Source organism: Hylobates moloch, unplaced genomic scaffold, assembly GCF_009828535.3.
Source record: "Hylobates moloch isolate HMO894 unplaced genomic scaffold, HMol_V3 SCAFFOLD_14, whole genome shotgun sequence".
Lineage (NCBI taxonomy): Eukaryota > Metazoa > Chordata > Mammalia > Primates > Hylobatidae > Hylobates > Hylobates moloch.
In genome coordinates this window covers 93,621,119-93,641,448 of record NW_026652289.1, presented here as the reverse complement: position 1 = coordinate 93,641,448, position 20,330 = coordinate 93,621,119, and the positions used below count along the sequence as shown (strand labels likewise).

Below are 20,330 nucleotides of genomic sequence, written 5' to 3'. Positions count from 1 at the left end.
AACTTTTTAGTAATTGGATACCAAAAGCAAGAAAATTATCCTGAGGGATTGGATTCTGTCTTCCACATCTGTCTCTCAAGGCGGTCACTGAGTGCCCAGTGCACTGCTGCTGTCTCTCACTCGGCACCTCAATACTCAGCTTAAAGAGCAGTGTTATTTCTGTCAGGTGCAGAATGATAGCCTCTGTCTGCTGTTGGACTGCCTGGTGCAGCAGTTATCTAAATTCACCCTCTGATCTTGTCCCCATGGGGAGAGTTCTGACAACAAAAGTGGAAGTATTGACCATTCATCTCGCCCTTTTATGATGTTCTCAATGCTCTTCTTCTTCTTCTGCAGAGAAAATGAATATTTACTTCATTTTGAATGTGTACTTTGGAGGGACATTTTATGCTTTTAGTATTCTTATTATTAGTTAAGGTTAGGTACCAGTTTCATCACCTGGAAACCCACTGTTAGGCTAAATATGAAGCCACCGGAGAGATAAGTAAAGAGGAGAGACTTTCTGCCTCCTGGGTAACAGTAATACACAATCCTTATGACCAGTTCTCTAGTAGCAGCTTCTGTCCCCTCAAGAGTCAGAAATGTGGTCCAGTATCTCTTGGCCTCTCATGAATTCCCCCATCTTCATAGTTCTTATTTATATGTCTACTAATACAAGTCTTATTTCCGTTGGGTTCCTTGGTACACTGTTTCTGTAATATATTCATTCTAATCTAAACTTAAAATATTTCACAAAACAACACAGTAATTAAGGTAAGACTAAAGTAAGTGACAACCTCACAATCCAGGATGGCTTAAGTAATTTTTAAAAATTCCCTAAAGCTATGAGACATGAGCAGTCACATCCACTTGCCCACCACTCCCTTTTCTTTCTCCATGCCCTCCATCCATCTACCCCAGCCCAAAACATTCTGGAAGCAGAATTATACATCTAGATATTTTACTTCTCCTGCTAGCTCCAATCCATATTTACTAGTATCTTTAAAAACCACGTTCCTGTCTGAAAGCGTTGCTTCTGCTGGTGAAGTGAGTAGTCCTCTGAAGCCTATTGACATTCTCAGGTCAGTCATTCAAAAAAAAGTCATGAGAAAAGATTGGGGACTTTCTTTTGGTAACCAAAAGAATAATTATATTTTGCATAGCTGGCATATTACTTTTCATGTAAAATTTTATCTTCCAAGACACTAAAATCTATACCAACTTAAAAGACCTCCAAAGAAAGGTGATTGACAACCTGTTGAAAAAATTTAAGGCATCAAAACATTGAAAATGAAATTCTGAGTTTGGTTCTGATCTTTAATCAGAATCCTGCTGCATTTCATTCTAGTAGACAATCCAATTACCTTTTTCTCTCATTTTAATGAAAATAGGAAGGAAACATTCTTTCATTAATTTGCCCAGTCATTCAATTAATGATTGAGGAATGTAAACAATCTTCAAATGTCATAATTTCAAGTTTCCATTCTTGTTATTTTAAATAAATTCTGGGCATTTTTTGAACCTGGATTTCCTAATATAGCAGCTTCAACTTCACATGTGTCAGCACAATTGGACATTCACTCTTAAAATTATTATAGTAAGGCTACCCTTCAAATAATAGGAAATGGCTATCAGAATTTTCTTCTAACATGTTATTCTCCATTGTAGCATTTCCCTCTGTACCTAAGGACCTCCTATAGGAAAAAAAAGGGTGCCTTATCCTCTTTTTAACTTTGGAGAAATCTTACTGACTTCTTCTCTAATAAGATAGCCACATAACCTGACAACAGTTTTAGGGTTTACTTAAAGGATTCTGATGAAAGTTTCCCTTTCCAGGATAATTAACGGTATCAAGAAAGTATACCATATATACAGCCTATTAAAAAGTTTATAGAAGTAAAAATTATTTACATGATGTGTATCTTGTCTTTTTAGTACACTGGTATTGTGACATTCTAATTTATAACAATATTGAGCGACTTCCTTTTTTTTTCTTTTGTGCTATAGAGTTGGTGTTAGAGGAGATGGTTTACAAAATTGGCTTTAGGGTTACTCAAAGTTAGCACTAAATTGTGTTTCAAACTATAAAATAATTTTAGCATTTTATGCATGTGTACTACCTGAGTTTCATCATTTCAAGAAATTTTAACACAAAATAAAATTTACATATGCGAATGTATTCCAATTGAAGATATTGTTGATCCTAAATAATTATGCGTAGTATTCATTTTCACTGGATTTTACATCTACTTTTTTACTTTTTCATTACTCGGTAAAAGGATTCAAAAGGAGTAGTCAGCATATAGAATTCCACAGTTAAGGTTTGGTAACCTTATTACTATAATTTGAAATTAGTTCTGACAGCTCATCCTATTACTTTCATCTCATTCATTGTGTGAGATAATTATACAGTGGGTATTTAGGTTTCTTTATATTTATGAAATATATTCTGTGGTTTAAAATAGAATAGACTATAAGAACTGGAAAGTATCTTGGAAATCATCTGTACCTATCCCACATTTTATAGATGAAAAATTGAGGGTCAGAAAAACTAAGAAATTGTCCCCAGATCATAATTCAAATTATGACCCATGTGTCATAATTTTTACCTAGGCTGTGTCCTCTCCACCAGGTTTTATTATCCATGATATTATTATTGATATATAATATTATCCATGATATTATTATTGATATATAATATTATCCATGATAATATTATATAATATTGTTACTATATCCATGATATTATCCATGATAAATCTGAGCAACTTTTAAATAAATTAATTATAAGCCAAATTCTGTTGCTCATATAGAAGTAGATATCAAAAAAATTTTCTCCAAATAGTCATTTCCTTAGATAAACTTTAGTATAATAAGAATGATCTTCTAGGACTAACATGATACCTTTATTAATCTCAGTAATAATAATAAATAATAATAATAAAACCATAACTGTCCAGTCATTAAAATGGCCTTAACATTCTATATCAATTATGTTTAAAAAGAAGGTCCTCTCATTTTCATATTGGAAACAATTCTCTGAAATTCCCATTTATTGGTTGATTAGTTCAGAACCCTAAAAGTCATTCAGTAAACAGGCAACAAAAGTTTGAGTAATTGCCGCAAGCCTGGCACTGTGATTTGCACATGTTTACACCAGTCTCCCCATGCATTCTTTTTCAAATGACTTTAAAACAATCAATATGAAATTGTATATTAATAACAATGTTGTCTGAGTGCTAGTAATGTAAACAAAATTTATTTTTACTAAGTATTTTAAATCCTTAATGTATATGTTGAGGTGTGTATCTTATTCCATTACATTTAATACTATTGAAGTTGGTTATTCATCATAACCATTAAATGCAAAACACAACCCTGATATTTTAACATAAGAAGAATAACTGATTCTTGGGAAAAATGTAAGGCATTAAATTGAAAAACATGGAATTATCATCTCTTCCAGCTTACTTTTTTTCCCTCACATTTACATTTTTTTTAAGGTAGCACAGAACTTTTATGACATAAAAGATTTAGTTAAGGAAAATGTTAGGAGAGATCTGTTTTTCTGCCTAAGTTGATAAGTAATCAACCAATCAATTAATACAAGCTCATTATGACTCAAATGAATAAGGATACCACAGATTCCCTTCTGTCATTATACACAATTGCAAAGGAATGCACATCTTAGCACAGATTAAGTATTTTAATTTACATCATGAAAATATTATTTCAAAGAAAATCAAATTAATAAAAATAATTTCCCTACTCTTTAAACTAGTGATAAATAGCTTTTAGTGATAATTTATGAAGTTCTAAATTAGATATCTTAATGAGTTTTGCTAGACAATATTAAGTCACATTTTGGTGTGAATAATATTATTTACATTTTGCTTAACTTATGAGCATTTTCAGGGCAAGGAGTATATATTTTCAAATTGGCTTAGATTATTGGGTCCAACTATAATGTAAGTAGATTTACCCTGTTCCAAGAGATATTTTTAGGGGCATAGTTCAACATAGTTCAATTTAGAGAAATTAGATGACATTTTATTTAACTTTTTTTCCAAGAAGCAAAAGGAAGCTGAGAAAACATGTCACCTGAAAATTGATCCATTAACAGATTGCTAAGGTTCATAAGCAGTACTTAAAATAAAATTACTTACTGTAATTATTCTTCATCTCTTGGGTCCCTTTTACTTTGCCTCTTTTATCAATCCTCAGGTACCACTGTGTTCGACAGAAGAGTCTTCTCACTCTTATATCTCCTCCTTCCATGTAATCATAACTTCTTGTGTGTCGCTCAGGGCTGGAACAGTTCACATTTGTAGCCATTTGCTCTGGAGTCATGTCATTGCAAGCTAAAGATATAGTACCCACTAGACAGATAATGTGAAAGTATGATCTGTAGAGCAAAGTTGGCAGGATCCATGTCAGTATCCATTTGTGCATTATAGTGTAGTGCTCCGGGTGTTCATGAATAACATAATGAAAATTGAATCTTGAGTTGATTGTTACTCCTAGGTCATTGACCTCTTCCTATCTGTGAATTGTAGATTGATTTAAGAAAGAGTAGTTGCTCTTTCCAAATTGTTAGCCTTATCCTTTTTGTTCCTGATAACAACACAGGATTCCTCCTTAAATAACTCTGTTGATAAATCCTCATAAAAACAGTTCGTAGTAAGTTCAGTTGCTGTGACGCTGTTTGCTATTTGACTTCTGTTTGCAATGAGAGATTAAGAATAGGGAGGGGAGGAGAGAGGAAGATAAAAAATTGTATGTATAAATTTTAGTGGGTAAGTAGTAGTATTAATATACAGTATAGGTTATTCTTTGAAGATACATTTAAAACAGCCTTCACAGAGGATATCAAAATCTTTACCGCTTTATGTGTAGATTTATAAAATTTATGCATGAGTAGAGACAAAACAATATGACTGTATCATTCATTCCCATTGCTATTTTGTGAGAACCATACTGCACTCAGAACTGTTGATTTAAGTTAAGTTTTTACAATTACTACTAACAAAGTGTAACTGCTTTCTCCCTAGACTTCTTTATTATATGCTTTTACATTTGTGGTTAATCAATTATTTTCTCCTGAACTGCCCAGGTTTTTTAAGTTAAATGTCAGGATTGCTCTGGAGAACTTCAATCTTATCTTTATGTTCTACAGCATAATTACTATAGATAGTTACATGGCTCAAAAATCTTGTAACTTTACTTTCCTGCTCAGTACTAAAATCAGAAAAAGAGATAAACTTTTAGAAAACATTCAGCATTGTTTTTAAAGACAAATAACAGTAACTTACTTGTTTTGTTGATAACAGCTGGATATATAAGAATTCCATGTCTGTTGTCTGCCTTGTGCAACTTGAGCCTTTCTACTGTAGCTACAAACTATTTCTCAGCTGAAAAGTTCTCCAGCAGAATCATAATTGTTTCCATAAATCAACAGGCAGGAGAATTTTCTCTGTGTGTGTGAGCGCGTGTGTGCTTGTGTGTGTGTGTGTGTGAGCCTTTTATTCAGGGCTTTTCGATAAATACCTTTGCTGACCTCATTGGAAGCAATTAAAACTTAGCCAGTGAGCTGTTAGTTGAATACAACAGCGAGAATAAAAGGAGGCTTGTATAGTATTCAATGGTCATGAGAGGGAGCTATGAACATGTTTTATGCTTAAATCTACAAGTGGGTACCTACTTTGTAGAAACAGATCTCTGGTACTGAAGCAGTTAGAAGGGGAAAGGGAATTTTTTTAAACCTTCTTTGCAATATAGCAGTTGTATTATACTTGGAAAATTATTCATTTGAACATATATATAGGGTTTTTTAATATTTAGAAAATCTTTTCCATAGCTTTATGATACATGCATTTCTTCAGTTACTTCTTTGTGCTCAGAATGTTAGAACAAAACTAATATATGTTAACTAACATATGAGTGCCTCAAAGCACTGTGTAAATAAGTTGAATATTATCACATCATACAGAGACAATTCATTGAATATGAATATAAGTACAATTTTTATGTATTATATTCCTAGGCTGAAAGTGAGAAGATCTAGATTCTTATTTGAGTTGGACCACTAATGACCAGTATGACTTTGGGCAAGTTACCTGCTGTTCCAGAGTCTCAGCTGCTACATTTGTAAAATTGGTGTATTGGTCTAATGCCTCTATGGTGCTTTACAATTCTGTGATCTGTGACTTATACTCACTACTAATACAAGGAACAGGGCACCTACTTTTAAAAGCTGTTATTCTTTAAAAAGGAGGAAATGGTTTCACATTGATTATCAGTGTTTGATTTTTGCCTCAATAAGAATATTGGAACAATAAATGTTAATTTAGAGATGGAATTATAAGATGTATTGCTAAGGTAAATAAGAGAAAGCTATTTTACTTTCCAGCATGAGTTCTCTCCTTTACTTCCTGTTCTGGTATACATGAAGTAGTGCTGTAGTGTTGTATTAGATTCTTGTTGTAGAATAATTGTGTTGTCTATCTAAATCAGTATTAAGAAAGTATATTAAAATTATCTTTTTCATGTTATATACTCCTCAAAACACACACACACACACACACACACGCACGCACACACACACACACACACACTATGTGAAATGCACTACTTTACCACCAGGTGGTGCATGTAGACCAAATAGGAAAAGGAAATTAAATCTACTCAACTGGATTATAGTTTATGTGATTTCTCTTTGTATCTGTCCCTTTAGGGAACAGAATGAAGAGCACAGAATAGTTCAGATGTACCCAGTTACTCTTTATATGCCAAATGTTGAATGTTCCACATTTATTAAAGCAGAGGAGGACAGACTCTTTGATAATTGCATCTGTTGAAAGCTAAAAAGCTGAAAACATCCTATCATGTATTCTCTAAAAGGAGGAAGAGAAGGAGGAAAGAAAATATAATGTTATTGTGTTCTGAATCACACTCCGCTAGTTTTGGAGGTAACAATAATGAGCAGGCTCAGAATTCCTAGGACTTAGATATTGCTTCTAAAGAAATAAAAGTTATCAATAGTAAGTTTACAGTGTAAAGATATTCAAGAGCTACTAAATCCATTTGTTCCATACTGAACCCACGGATTTTAAACCAAGAAATCAGTAAGTTAGAAGTCCACATTTGCTAACTAAGTGCTAAATACTAAAATAAAAGAAATGGATAGTTTGTTAGCAAAGAGTGCTTAGTGCCTCCTTAATATCTGCTATATAGGATTAACTGTAAAATGGGAAACAAAAGAATAAAATTGTGCTCTATGAAAGTGCATTAGATGCTATTACACTCTGTAATTTGGAAATATGATCCCAGTAATACTAATGAACAGATTAATCTCAACAAGGAATCTATATCAATGGTTTAAATTATTTGATTATCATTTTTTATTGGAGAATTATTAATTCAGGATGGGCCCACAATTCATTAGGACCACAGCTATAATGGAGAACCAAACTTAGATTTCACTGTGCCCTTATTATGCTTATGCTTCTAAATGAATTCTCCAGTAACTAAGAATAACTTTAGGCAACTCTAGATGGGGTAACCCTCTGGATGTTTTAAGTTATACATTGGCAATCATTTGTTGCTCTTGTTTTAATAGACCTATAGTGATAGATTAAGCACAGGAATACTTTGAATCATTGTCTTTTTTTGTTATTTGTAGATTGAATTTTCTTTTTTAACACACCATTGCTGGCTTCAAAGAATTAACTGTCCCGGCATGGTGGCTTACGCCTGTAATCCCAGCACTTTGGGAGGCTGAGGCAGATGGATCACAAAGTCAGGAGATCGAGACCATCCTGGCTAACACAGTGAAACCCCGTCTCTACTAAAAATACAAAAAAATTAGCGAGGCGTGGTAGCCAGCGCCTGTGGTCCCAGCTACTCGGGAGGCTGAGGCGGGAGAATGGTGTGAACCCGGGAAGCGGAGCTTGCAGTGAGCAGAGATCGCGCCACTGCACTCCAGCCTAGGCGACAAAGCAAGACTCCCTCTCAAAAAAAAAAAAAAAAACAAAAAACTTTGCCTCATTCGTAATCATGTATAATATAATCAGTAGAAGGGAACATAATTAAATATTTTCATTACTTTGCATTCTTACATCTTATTCTGTTCCATATCCTCTCAGTTTTCATTCTTCCCCAAAACATAGATAATTCTTTTTATTAGTTTCTTGTGTATCTTTTCAGAGTTTCGCTATGCTTATACAGGCAAACTGGATACATATGTTTGTGTGTATATATTTATACACATACGTATTATTTTTTACTTTTACCCTTTTTATACAAAAGGTAGCACGCCATATGCATTGTTTTGTATGGTTTTTTTTAACAGAAAAATCTTCCTATCTCATTATTTAGGAAGCTTCTCACATTTTTGTTGTTGTTATAGCCACAGGGTAGTCCGCTGAATGGGTATATCACAATGTATTTGAGCAGCCTCCTATTGAGGAACATTTAATTTTTTTCAGTACTTTTCTATTACCAGAAAAATGCTGTAATGAATAAAGACATAAAATATGGACATAAATTTTATACTATGAAAATAAATCTATAGGATCAATTTCCAGAAGTAGACTGCCTGGGACAAAAGGTATAAAAAAAAGGTATTGCCCACTTATCCTCCACAGAGGTTGTACTAGTTTTATAATCCCACCAGCAGTAGGTAAGAGTGCTCATTTATTTCAAAAAATTTATTGTGAAAACATTTGGAGTTTTGTTAGTCTGACAAGTGAAAATGCCATTAAATTGTAGTTACCCTTTGCATTTCTCTTCTTATGAGACAAGGTAACCATCATGGACAAGTGCTACAAAGAAAAGATACATAGTGCCATGAGTATCTATAATAAGTGGCAATATGTAAGCTTTCCCTGCAAAACTTCCACTAAAGGTGCAACTTTACAGCATGAATGGGAGTTAACCAGGTGAAGAGGTACTATACAAAAAAAAAAAAAAAAAACCTGTCCTTTTCACAGTGAAACACAGGTTTGGTCCAAGTAGAGAGAATGAGAAGGGACTGTGGTGCATGAAGAGGTTGGAGAGGCAGGCAAGATCTCCATGTGCTTTATTAAGGCATATGATCTGTATTCCAGGAGCAATAGGAAGCCATTATAATATGGTAAGCAGAAGACTGACATGATCAGAATTTTACTCTGCCTCTGTTCTGGTCAAAACTTAATTCCTATTGGCAGAATGGGCTTATGAAATATTAAACTGTGTTCATTTAAACCATTTTTTTGTTCTTCATATTTTCAAAAAGATATTGGAAAGGAAAGGTTGAGGGAAAAAAGTCATAAATGCTTCCTGACTAGGGCAAAACATGAATCCCTTTCAAAAGGTCATGCCAAGTGCACTGAAACTAAAGGAAGCCCTAGAGTGCATTTGAGAAGCAGCCCAGGGAAACTGTCATAGAGTCCCATGGACCTGGGATCATAGAGAAAAGTTTATGGCCCCCATATTTGGGGAGCCATGCTTGTATATATATCTGTACCACAGCACATAGCAGAGGCAGCAATACTGCAGAGAATCAGGGCTGCCTCATGTGTCTGAACAAATAGGTCCATAAGGACCCCTCATAAATATTTCCCATATTTTAAAATAATTCTGAAAGTAGCAGGGAGTTCAGACCTGTAGAAATTATGTGAACAGAGTGACTGAATACCCCAGAAGAGGAATCAGGGTAGACAAATGACTCAACACCTAGATGGCCTAGCTTTGGCCATGCATAAAACTCTTGAAATCTATCCCATCTTGAAACAGAAGAGGGAAACCCAAGAATAACTGAAGTTAAGTTTTTTACCAAACTGGAAGAGCAGAATTCTCAAAATTAAAGCTAGGTTGATTTATATTTATAAATATAAATTTATATGTTATTCTTTGCATATCTGAAATTGTGGTCCAACGCATATTTCTTTTTTTTTTCTTTTTTTTATCTTTTAGGTTCAGGGGTACATGTGCAGGTTTGTTATACAGGTAAACTCATGTCACAAGGGTTCGGTGTACAGATTATCACCGAAGCACTAAGCATAGTACCTGATAGTTATATTTTCTCTTCCCTCCCTCCACCCTCAAGTGGACCCCAGTATCTGTTGTTCCTCTATTTGTGTCCATTTGTTCTCACTATTTAGCTCTATTTATAAGTGAGAGAATATGGTATTTGATTTGCTGTTCCTGTGTTAGTTTGCTAAGGATAATGGCCTCCAGCTCCATCCATGTTCCTGCAAAGGACATGATGGCTGCAAAGTATTCCATAGTCTATATGTACCACATTTTCTTTATCCAGTCTACCATTGAGGGCATTTAGATTGATTCCATATCTTTGCTATGGTGAATAGTGCTGCAATGAACATACACATGCATGTGTCTTTATGGTAGAATGATTTATATTCCTTTGGGTACATACCCAGTAGTAGGATTGCTGGGTCAAATGGTAATTGTGTTTTTAGTTCTTTGAGGAATTGCCACACTTCTTTCCATAATGGTTGAACTAATTTACACTCCTATCAGCAGTGTATAAGTGTTCCCTTTTCTCTGAAAGCTTGCCAGCATTTATTTTTTGACTTTTTAGTAATAGCCATTCTGACTGATCTGAGATAGGATCTCACTGTGTTTTTTATTTGCATTTCTCTAATGATTAGCAGTATTGAGCATTTTTTCATATGTTTTTTAGACACATGTATGTCTTTTCAAAATTGTTCATGTCCTTTGCCCACTTTTTAATGGGGCTGTTTGGTTTTGCTTATAAATTTGTTTAAGATCTTTGTAGATGCTGGATGTTAAATCTTTGTCAGATGAATTGTTTGCAAAAATTTTCTCCTATTCTGTAAGTTGTCTGTTTACTTTGTTGATAATTCCTTTGCTGTGCAGGAGCTCTTTAGCCTAATTAGATCCAATTTGTCAATTTTTGCTTTTGTTGCATTGCTTTTGGCATGTCTGTCATGAAATCTTTGCTAGTTCCTATGTCCAGAATGGTATTTACTAGGTTATCTTCCAGGGTTTTTATAGTTTTAAGTTTTACATCTAAGTCTTTAATCCATCTTTGGTTTATTTTTGTACGTGGTGTAAGGAAGGGGTCCAGCTTCAATCTGCTTCATATGGCTAGCCAGTTATCCCAGCACCGTTTATTGAACAGGGAGTTATTTCTTCATTGCTTGTTTTTGTGAGATTTGTCAAAGATCAGATAGTTGTGGGTGTGCAGCCTTATTTCTGGGCTCATTCTGTTCCATTGAACTGGATGTCTCTTTCTGTACCAGTACCATACTGTTTTAGTACTGTTGCCTTATAGTATAGTTTGAAGTCAGGTAGCATGATGCCTCCAGCTTTGTTATTATTTTTTTAAGAGAGTCACCCAGGCTGAAGTGCAGTGGCATAATCATGGCTTACTGCAGCCTCAAGTTTCTGGGCTCAGTGATCCTCGCGCATCCTGAGTAGCTGGGACTACAGGCATGCATCACCATACCAGGCTATTTTTTTGTATTTTTTGCAAAGACAGGATTTTTCCATGTTGCCCAGGCTGGTCTCAAACTCCTGACCTCAAGCAGTCTGCCTACCTGGGCTTCCCAACATGCTGGGATTGCAGGTGTGAGCAACTGCACCCAGCCAGCTGTGTTCTTTTGGCCTAGGATTGCCTTGGATCTTCAGGCTCTTTTATGGTTCCATATGAATTTCAAACTAGTTTTCTTTAGTTCTGTGAAGAATGTCATTGGTAATTTGATAGGAATAGCATTGAATCTATAAATTGCTTTGGGCAGTATGGCCATTTTAATGATCTTGATTCTTCCTATCCATGAACATGGAATGTTTTTCCATGCATTTGTGTCATCTCTGATTTCTTTGAGCAATGTTTTGTAATTTTCATTTTGGAGATCTTTCACCTCGCTGGTTAGCTGTATTCCTAGGTATTTGTGTGTGTGTGTGTGTGTGTGTGTGTGTGTGTGTATGTGTGTGGCAATTGTGGATGGGATTGTGTTCCTGATTTGGTTCTCAGCTTGACTGTTGGTGTATAAGAATGCTAGTGATTTTTGTACATTGATTTTGTTCCTGAAACTTTGCTAAAGTTATTTATCAATTCAAAGAGCTTTTGGACAGAGACTATGGGGTTTTCTACGTAGAAAATCATGTCATCTGCAAACAGGGATAGTTTGACTTCTTCTCTTCCTATTTGATTGCCTTTTATTTCTTTCTCTTGCCTGATAGTTCTGACCTGGACTTCAAATATGATGTTGAATAGAAGTGGTGAGAGAGGGCATCTTTGTCCAAGACATATTTCTACTACATTCTCAGAGATGTCCTTACACTATGAATTTATCTTCCTCTTTTCTTCTGTCTACCCATTCCATAAATCAGCTTGAACCCTGGGTCATGCCATATAACCAATCTTACTTATTTCCTTGATTCATCCATCTAACAAATATTTATCAAATAGATACTTGGTGCCAGATGTTGTGCTGGCCTTTTGGAGATACAATGGTGAATATTCTGGAAGTGACCTCTGCCCTAACACAGCATGCATTCCAGTGAGAGAAAAAACATAAACAAGTAGATTGGTGGGGGTTGGGGGTGGGGGTGGATCTTGGTGTGTTCCAAGAACTGAATGAAGGCTAATATGAATGAAAAATGGAAAAAGTAGTGAGAGATGAATGAGCCTGAAGAGGTAGGCAGGGACCAGATCATAATGAACTTTGTAGGTCACGGTAATAGGAGTTTGGGTTTATTCTAAGTATTAATATAAAAGGAGGCTGTAGTATGGACACGTCAACCCAAACCTGATGGGCCTGGTCAAAGACAGTAGTTTAAACTCTGGCATAAAATCCCAAAAGTAATTGAGCAAGCCTGAGGTCCCTATAAATCCTCAATTATGTAAACTTGTGCTTACCCTTGGCATAATGCCCTAACATTCTAAAACTAACTGTATATAAGATACAAAGTATGAGTCATATGTTCAAAATTGTGTTGTGCTGGTGACTCAAATATATAAATATCTCAGTTTACAAAAGTTACTTGACTCTTGTATCTCTGAGTCTATAAAAATTTATGCTTTAATTTTATATTTATAAGAAGTTATCTGAAATGCTAATCTAAATTTAAAGTTCTTAAAATTATATTATGAATTTACTGAATTGTGATACAACTTTAGACCTAGAGCAAAATCTCTAGTTGGAGCTACTAGTTTGGGTTTTTATTTTCCACTTGTACATTTCTATACAATGAAAGCGTATTATGTAATTCATTCTTGATTGTCTTGATTCCCCTTAAGTTACTGCTTAACTTTAGGAAACAATCAATTTCCTTGAGTAAGTGCTTTACATTGGTGCCTAGTTTTGACAGCTTCATGCCATTCTAAATGTTGAAAAATGTTCTAACAGAGAGAGTTTTGCTTCATCCCTAGAAGAACATCATGACAAACACAAAGACCTTGCGCAACTGAGGTTATTACATTGTTAGCTCTAAATTGTCATTATTTGGTTCTACATGAATTGTCTATGTAGCAAGGCAGCAAAATGAGGGATAAAACTAGCAATAGCAATTTTTCTTTTAAAAATGTTTCATGGATATCAATGTGTTAGTAGCAAAACTGGCTTAATTTTTAATTCATTAGCTTTCAAAGCATGTTCAAAAGTGAGAAAAAGAGGCAGAATAAAAGTAATTACGATAGTAAAGAAGAAAGTTAGGGAGTCCACCACCTTAATTATAGAGCTACATCCATGAAAAGCCAAGTATTCAGTAAAAATTTGTATTTGTGTAAAACTGGTGGCTATCGCAATAACTTATGCATGAGAAAGGAGGTTTATACTTCTGCTTAAGCTCCTCTTCAAGCTAAACGTTATTTCTATCCTCAGCTACAACTTATATTTTTCCTTCAATAGTTTTTAATATTAATTCAAACATAGTGAGTCCTCCTTATTCCTCTAATTTATTTCAAAAAATGTCAATTCTACCACAACTTCTTCTACACCTGTTTCTTCCTATCAGTTATCACTGTCACATCCTAGATCAAGTTATTGTTATAGTTCACATTAATTCTATTCCTCATCCACCTCTTTGTATCTTCTCTCCCCAATCTCCAATCCGTTTTAAATGTTGTTATGAGATTAATCTTTCTAAAATATAATTGCAACCATGTTATTTCTCTGCCCCAAAGTCATAAGTAACATCCCCATTTTTCCTAAATAAAACTCTACTCTTCTTTTTCCAATATGCAGACTACTGTTTCCAATGCCCTCTATGATCCTCAATATCCCCCAAACACTAGGCTCTCTCACTTGGTTTGGAGTGTAGGGAGATTTCCCCCCTCCCTCCCCCCACACACACTTCTCTTCTTGGTAGAGAAGTGGACTAACAGAGAAATCTCCCTCAGAAATTCTCTCTCTCTCTACCTTCTCTCCCTCACTATCTCCCCATCTCTTTCTCTCTCTTATATATTCAGTCTGCGTGAGGGACCCAAGAGTCATGTAACCAATTATCAGATATTTCCTTTGAAATTTTACATATTGAGTTTTTAATGATGCAATAAAGTCCTTGGTCCTATTTAACTGATAACTCAGCTAATTATTTTAAATCAACACTTACTGTGTATTCAGATAGTGTGCATTATGACATACTGTTCAATAAGATAAGCAAGGTCCCTGACTTAGAGCTTAAATTATTGGAGGAGGGGGCAGATAATAGACATTAAAAATAACTCTGATGGCTATTACAGGAGGAAATAAATAGGTTGCTATGGTATCATTTAACACAGACAGGAGAAGGATGTTTCAAATCTCATTACAAAATGTCTTTCTGTAGAATTGTCATTTAAGCTCAGATCTGATACATGAGAAGAAATCAGAAGTGGAGGTAGAGCATTCTAGATAAAGGTAACAAGAGCAAAAGTTCTGAGGTGAAAATGAGCTTGTTGTGTTCTAGAAACCAAAAGATAGTATAACTGGAGCATACTGAACAAAGGGAAAGTTGGGCAATACGAGACCAATGTACATAAGGCCTTGATACCAACATTAAAGACTTTGGATTTGATCTTAAGTATAATAGGTTGTAATTAGCAAGTATAATGGGTATAATCATTCTGAAAACTTTTTGGAGAATGTTTGGGAGATGGCAAAAGTTGAAATAAGGAGACTGGTTAGGAGGCCATAATTGAAATACAGGTCAGAGATGGTATCTTAGACTAATTATGGTAGGGAAGATGGAAAGGAGTAGGTAGATGTATGTTGGAGACTGTATTAGTCTGTTCTTACACTGCTGATAAAGTCATTCCCGAGACTGGGCAATTTACAAAAGAAAGATGTTTAATCGACCTACAGTTCCACATGGTTGGGGAGGCCTCACAATCATGGTGGAAGGCAAGGAGGAGCATGTCAGGTCTTAACACAGATGGTAGCAGGTAAAGAGAGAGAATGAGAGAGAAGGAAAAGCTGAAACCCCTTACAAAACCATCAGATCTCGTAAGACTTATTCACTACCATGAGAACAGTGTGGGGGAAACTGCCCCCATGATTCAATTATCTCCCACCAGGTCCCTCCCACAACATGTGGGAATTATGGGAGTACAATTCAAGATGAGATCTGGGTGAGGACACAGAGCCAAACCATATCAGAGACAAAGCTTTATTCAATGTAAGAGACAAAGAGGAGTCAAGGTTAAATTCCAGATGTCCAATATTTGTAGCTGGATAAATGGTGATGTCATTTGCTGAGCTAAGGGAGACTGGGAGAAGACCAGGATTAGAGGGGAAAATCAGACAACTGGAAAGTTTGGCTGAGAGAAATGCTATCACCCAAAGGCCAATTCATTCTGGATCAGAGAGATCTGGACCTTTTTACTCCTTTGAATGAGAACCAAGAAGCATCTTGAAATTCAATTTCCACACAAGTGTGGAAGTAGAAACAAAATCTCTTTTTAAGGATATCTGGTGCAAAAGGAAAGTTTTTCTTGTGCAGTATTAACTATGCATTTTAATGAAAATAATAACGGCCATCCTCCCTCATTTTTCTAATTAAAGATGTCTCTGACAACCAGCATATCATAGGCCCCAGTAATATGATGTGTGATATTGGAAGTCAGACTATATTATGGGACCTTATTGTGAAAACCTAAAACTGATTTATTCTTTGATTTCAGCTATAAATGGGTTTCAAAGTTGCCAAAAAATGTCAATCTACTTAGTGTTCAAATCAATTCTTGTGACACTGAGAAAAAAAAAAATTTAAGAATAACAGTGTTGATATTTTGAAAAAAAATTAATCCTTAGTACCCTCTCTGGTTATTTGACCTGAAAGAAAATTGCTTTCATATTCCTGAAAGCTATACTTCTTTCCATAGAAGGATGTTAGCAGAGAACCATAGTAGTAGAGTTGCTCATATAAGATTATAACACCACCCTGTATTGCACAACAAAAAGAATATGTTAAAACTAAAATATTGTCTAATGCCAAGAAAAAATGGCTAATTTGGCAAAAATTATATTAATCATTTTATAGTGCCCAGAAGAACAACAAAATAAGACTGATTTTTTTCTAATATAATTTTTTGGCTACACATGATTATAGCTTTGATTTCTTAGCCTAAGTAGTTTGGAAGTTGGAAACATTGTAGCATGAGCTTAGAAAGCTGCTGAATAAGTAGAAATACAAAATTATAGCATGTTTTAGAAGAAATATTGCTTCTTAATGCCAAGTACTGTATATGTAATAAATCAAACTGTCACCTGGTTTAATTGAATTAATAAAAGAATATCGAAATAGCTTATTAGCTTATCTGCAAATGAGGATGTAAAAGTACTGAAAGATGTTTGAAAATTGCTTTCTCTCTAAAATATTTAAAATTCCCCGTAACAATTGATATATCCTATTATTTGTGCACAATTTTGGCAATGTCTGCAAAGCAAAAAGGACAAGTTTGAATTCAAAACCCAATTTGAATGGTAACAAATTCTGAATTGAGAGATTCCAAATATAAGAACTTTTGCCATATTTTAAATTATGCTAAGAATACATGGCTTATTAGGATAATATTTATTATTTTTGCCTTGAATAAATAAAATTAAAGGGGATAATTCTAGTTCTTAGTACAACTAAAGGATTAAGTAAAAGTCTACTTCAAAAATGGTAATGACATTTTTTATATGTACTCATCCTTTACCTTGATTGCCTTCTTTATGCCTTCCATTCCATTTTATGCCACTCACATGTCGACATATTGTGACAATAAATATACTTTATTTCCAATGTCATCAAATATAAAACCAGAATGCAAACTCAGAAGTATCAAAAATATCATTGTTCATCTTATCTCTCAAAAAGCTGGACAAGAAAGAATGAAATATATAAAATTTTTTGATTATTTTAGCATACCTAGAATATATTTTGATTTAAAAGGGGACTTTTTTTCTTTCAACAATGTTCCTCATCTCGTTAGTACTTAATTTATCCCTTTTAGAATGAGAAATCATCTTTTTTTCTGTTTTTCACTTCCTTGGTTTACAGATAAAATTATATTATGCTGTTACCCTGGTGATACCAAATATTTACATAGATTTAGAGATTTTTTGGGGGGTTCTATTTTCAATTCTGCAACTGTTTTTTATCCTATCCATCCTCCTTCCCTTTCTCTGCATTTTTATTTTCCACTTTGTTATTTTTTTTTCCTAGCTTCCTCTCTCATTTGTTTACTTTCCCTCTCTCCCTGCCCACCCCCCCCACACACAGATACACACACACACACACACACACACACACACACACACTCAAATGCTTTTTCTGTCATTCCCATGCTTCAGGTTTCTAGAAAACTCATTAGGTCATTCTTATATTAATTTTCTACTTGCTTATCATTTTTTCAATCTGGTCTTGAAAAACACATCTGGTTTCCATTCTAATCAGTATTCCTCTGAGAGTAGCATCATGTTATAGAAGTCAAAGAATTCTCAAATAATAACCCATAATGATGCAACTTATGGTAATTTAAACTTTTATCCAGTAACTTTAAAAGAGCTATTCATGTAGTCTAACTTGGCAGCCTTTTTTTTTTTAAGATAAAAGTTTATGGAGGTGGGATTTGTATGGGTAATCATTTAAAGAAACAATAGTTGGAAACCTTTTTCAAAATGACAAATTTTTAACTAAACATGGAAAATGATTCGCTATTTTCAGTAGCAGTTCATTTCTGAGAGTTCACAATTGAAATGACACATACAACTTACGTGCTATGGAAATGAGGTGATAGTGAAGCCTATGTACTGAAAAAGGAAGACAGAAACCTTAAAACTACTAAGAAAGAGCAAATAGATGTTGTGAGAAATTATTGAAAACTACTTACAAAACATAAAGCTATGTGCATTATGAGAGGATATAGTATTCAGAGGTAGCACGGAACAACGTGGCCTATGGGGAGCTGTCAGCGTTCAAACAATTTGCAATCAGACATTCTGCATTTGAATTATCGTTCTTAATAATTGTGTGACATAGGCAAGTTATTTAACTTCTCTGAGTCCCTCACATGTTACTAGAATAATAGAGGACAAATTTCCACATGAAGCTTAAAGGGCTGGAGAGTGGATGCAAAAAATAAATAGGGTGCTTTAGAAGATCCGAAGTGAGAGTACAGTTGTGAAAGAAGATAATTAGATAATTCTAGTGCCAGCATTATAGGTGAGATTGAGCAGAAACCTCACGTGGGAAGGTGAGCCTGAAAAGAAATGAGAACAAGGAAAATACTAGAGCCTGAATGATCTTAATAAACAATAAAAGCAGAGATGAATACAGTAGAAAACAGAAAGAGACTAATCTTCTGGCATATATCTCTATTTTATATATTAAAGCCTTACATAGCACTTACTGCATGCCAGGCAGTTTTCTAAGCATTTTATAAAATTAAATAATGCAGTCATATTAAGTTGGCATTATTTTTATCCTCATTTTGCAAGTGATGAAACTAGTCTTAGGTATAGTTTGCCAGAACAGAGAAAGAAGTGGAATAAAATTTGAGGTGACTTCAGTTCTCCAGCAAACATTGCTAGAAAGTTAAGGGAGAGATAGTTCTGTCCAGGAAGAAAATAGTAATAACAATAATGATTACAACAACAGCATTTATTGAGCCTTTATTAAGTGCCAGCCACTGTTTTAAGTTTATATAGATCTCTCTTTTGGCATATATATATATATATCTATATATATATAGAGAGAGAGAGAGAGAGAGAGAGAGAAGGAACAGTAATAAAAGAGTACAAGTACTCCTTTATCCTCATTTTCCAGATGAAGAAACAAGGCACAAGAGAGTTTAAGTAACTTTCACAAGTTAATAAAGTTTGAAATAAATTGGAATATTGATACAGAAGGGCTAATTTGAAGCCTGAGCCTTTAGTCACTTAATACTTTCAATGTACGATTTATTTTCATAAAGGGGGTGGGGAGGGTGTCCCTAACATGCTTCACTTTTTCAAGTGTGCCACATCTTAAAGTGGAATATGCTAGTTGACATGGTCAGTTCACATGTAAAGAACCCAAATAAGAAGCCCTCCAATACTGAAGTGAAACTTGATAAGAAAAAAAACATACTCGTCTCCAGAGGACTCTCATGCCAGCCATCCATAATACTAAACTTAATCTTTAATCATACATATGAACCAAAGATGACAAACATTTGGAGAAAAGAAGAAAGATCAAAGTGAAGGCACCAAGAAAACTGATCCTTCATAAAGGCAATCCAAGAAATATAAAATGTGTATTTCAAATTCTTACTAGAATTTATATACTCATTCACTTTAAAAATATTCACTACACACCTCCTACTATGTATCAGACTCCGAATTGTGGTAGTAAATGCCATGGTGATATAACCCTACCCCTCCACCCCCAGAAAAAACCACCACAACAACACATGTTACTTGCTCCCGTGGAGCTTATCTGAAATTATATTGCATTATTTTAAAAGCATAATGTGACAGAAAATGAAGCAGAAAAAAACAAGATTAAGTATCAAGGCTATGATAGCAGAAAAAATAATTTGGCAGAATGGTTAAGTAATAGACTGAATATGGCTAAAAAAAAAATAAATGATTTGTAATGTCCAGCATTCAAAATTAGAACAAAAAACAGAGAGGCAGAAAATAGAGAAATGTTAAAGGATGTGGAAGATCAATTTAGATAGTTTATCTTCACTTCAAAATGAATTCCAGGAAGAAAATATGAAGGAAAAGCGAGAGAGCAAAGAACACTTCACAAAATTGAATAAGAACTCAAGTGATCAATTGAAATGACCCACCAATGGCTAAGCATAATGAGTGAAGACCCATGTCAGGGTGAAACCTCTGAACTCAAACAATAAGTAGAAAATATTGAAA

General features: G+C 34.5%; 2 protein-coding genes across 9 annotated transcripts in view; one reads left to right on the top strand and one right to left on the bottom strand.

The window, feature by feature from the left end:
- FGF7 (fibroblast growth factor 7) overlaps positions 1-4,432 on the bottom strand; it is a 60,705-nt gene extending 56,273 nt beyond the window's left edge. The window contains exon 1 of the mRNA XM_032176335.2: positions 4,146-4,432. Coding sequence (XP_032032226.1) covers positions 4,146-4,431 — 286 coding nt within the window. The 5' untranslated portion in view covers position 4,432. The remainder of the gene's footprint in view (positions 1-4,145) is intronic.
- Positions 1-20,330, top strand: part of FAM227B (family with sequence similarity 227 member B) — a 240,266-nt gene that overhangs the window by 163,815 nt on the left and 56,121 nt on the right. Inside the window, exon 13 of one of the 8 annotated variants that reach the window (XM_058427727.1) lies at positions 6,023-6,692. The exons of the other annotated variants lie outside the window; for them this stretch is intronic. Within the exon in view, the coding sequence (XP_058283710.1) occupies positions 6,023-6,027 (5 nt within the window). The 3' untranslated portion in view covers positions 6,028-6,692. Of the gene's footprint in view, positions 1-6,022; positions 6,693-20,330 lie in introns of those variants that run through there. 8 annotated transcript variants of the gene reach the window in all.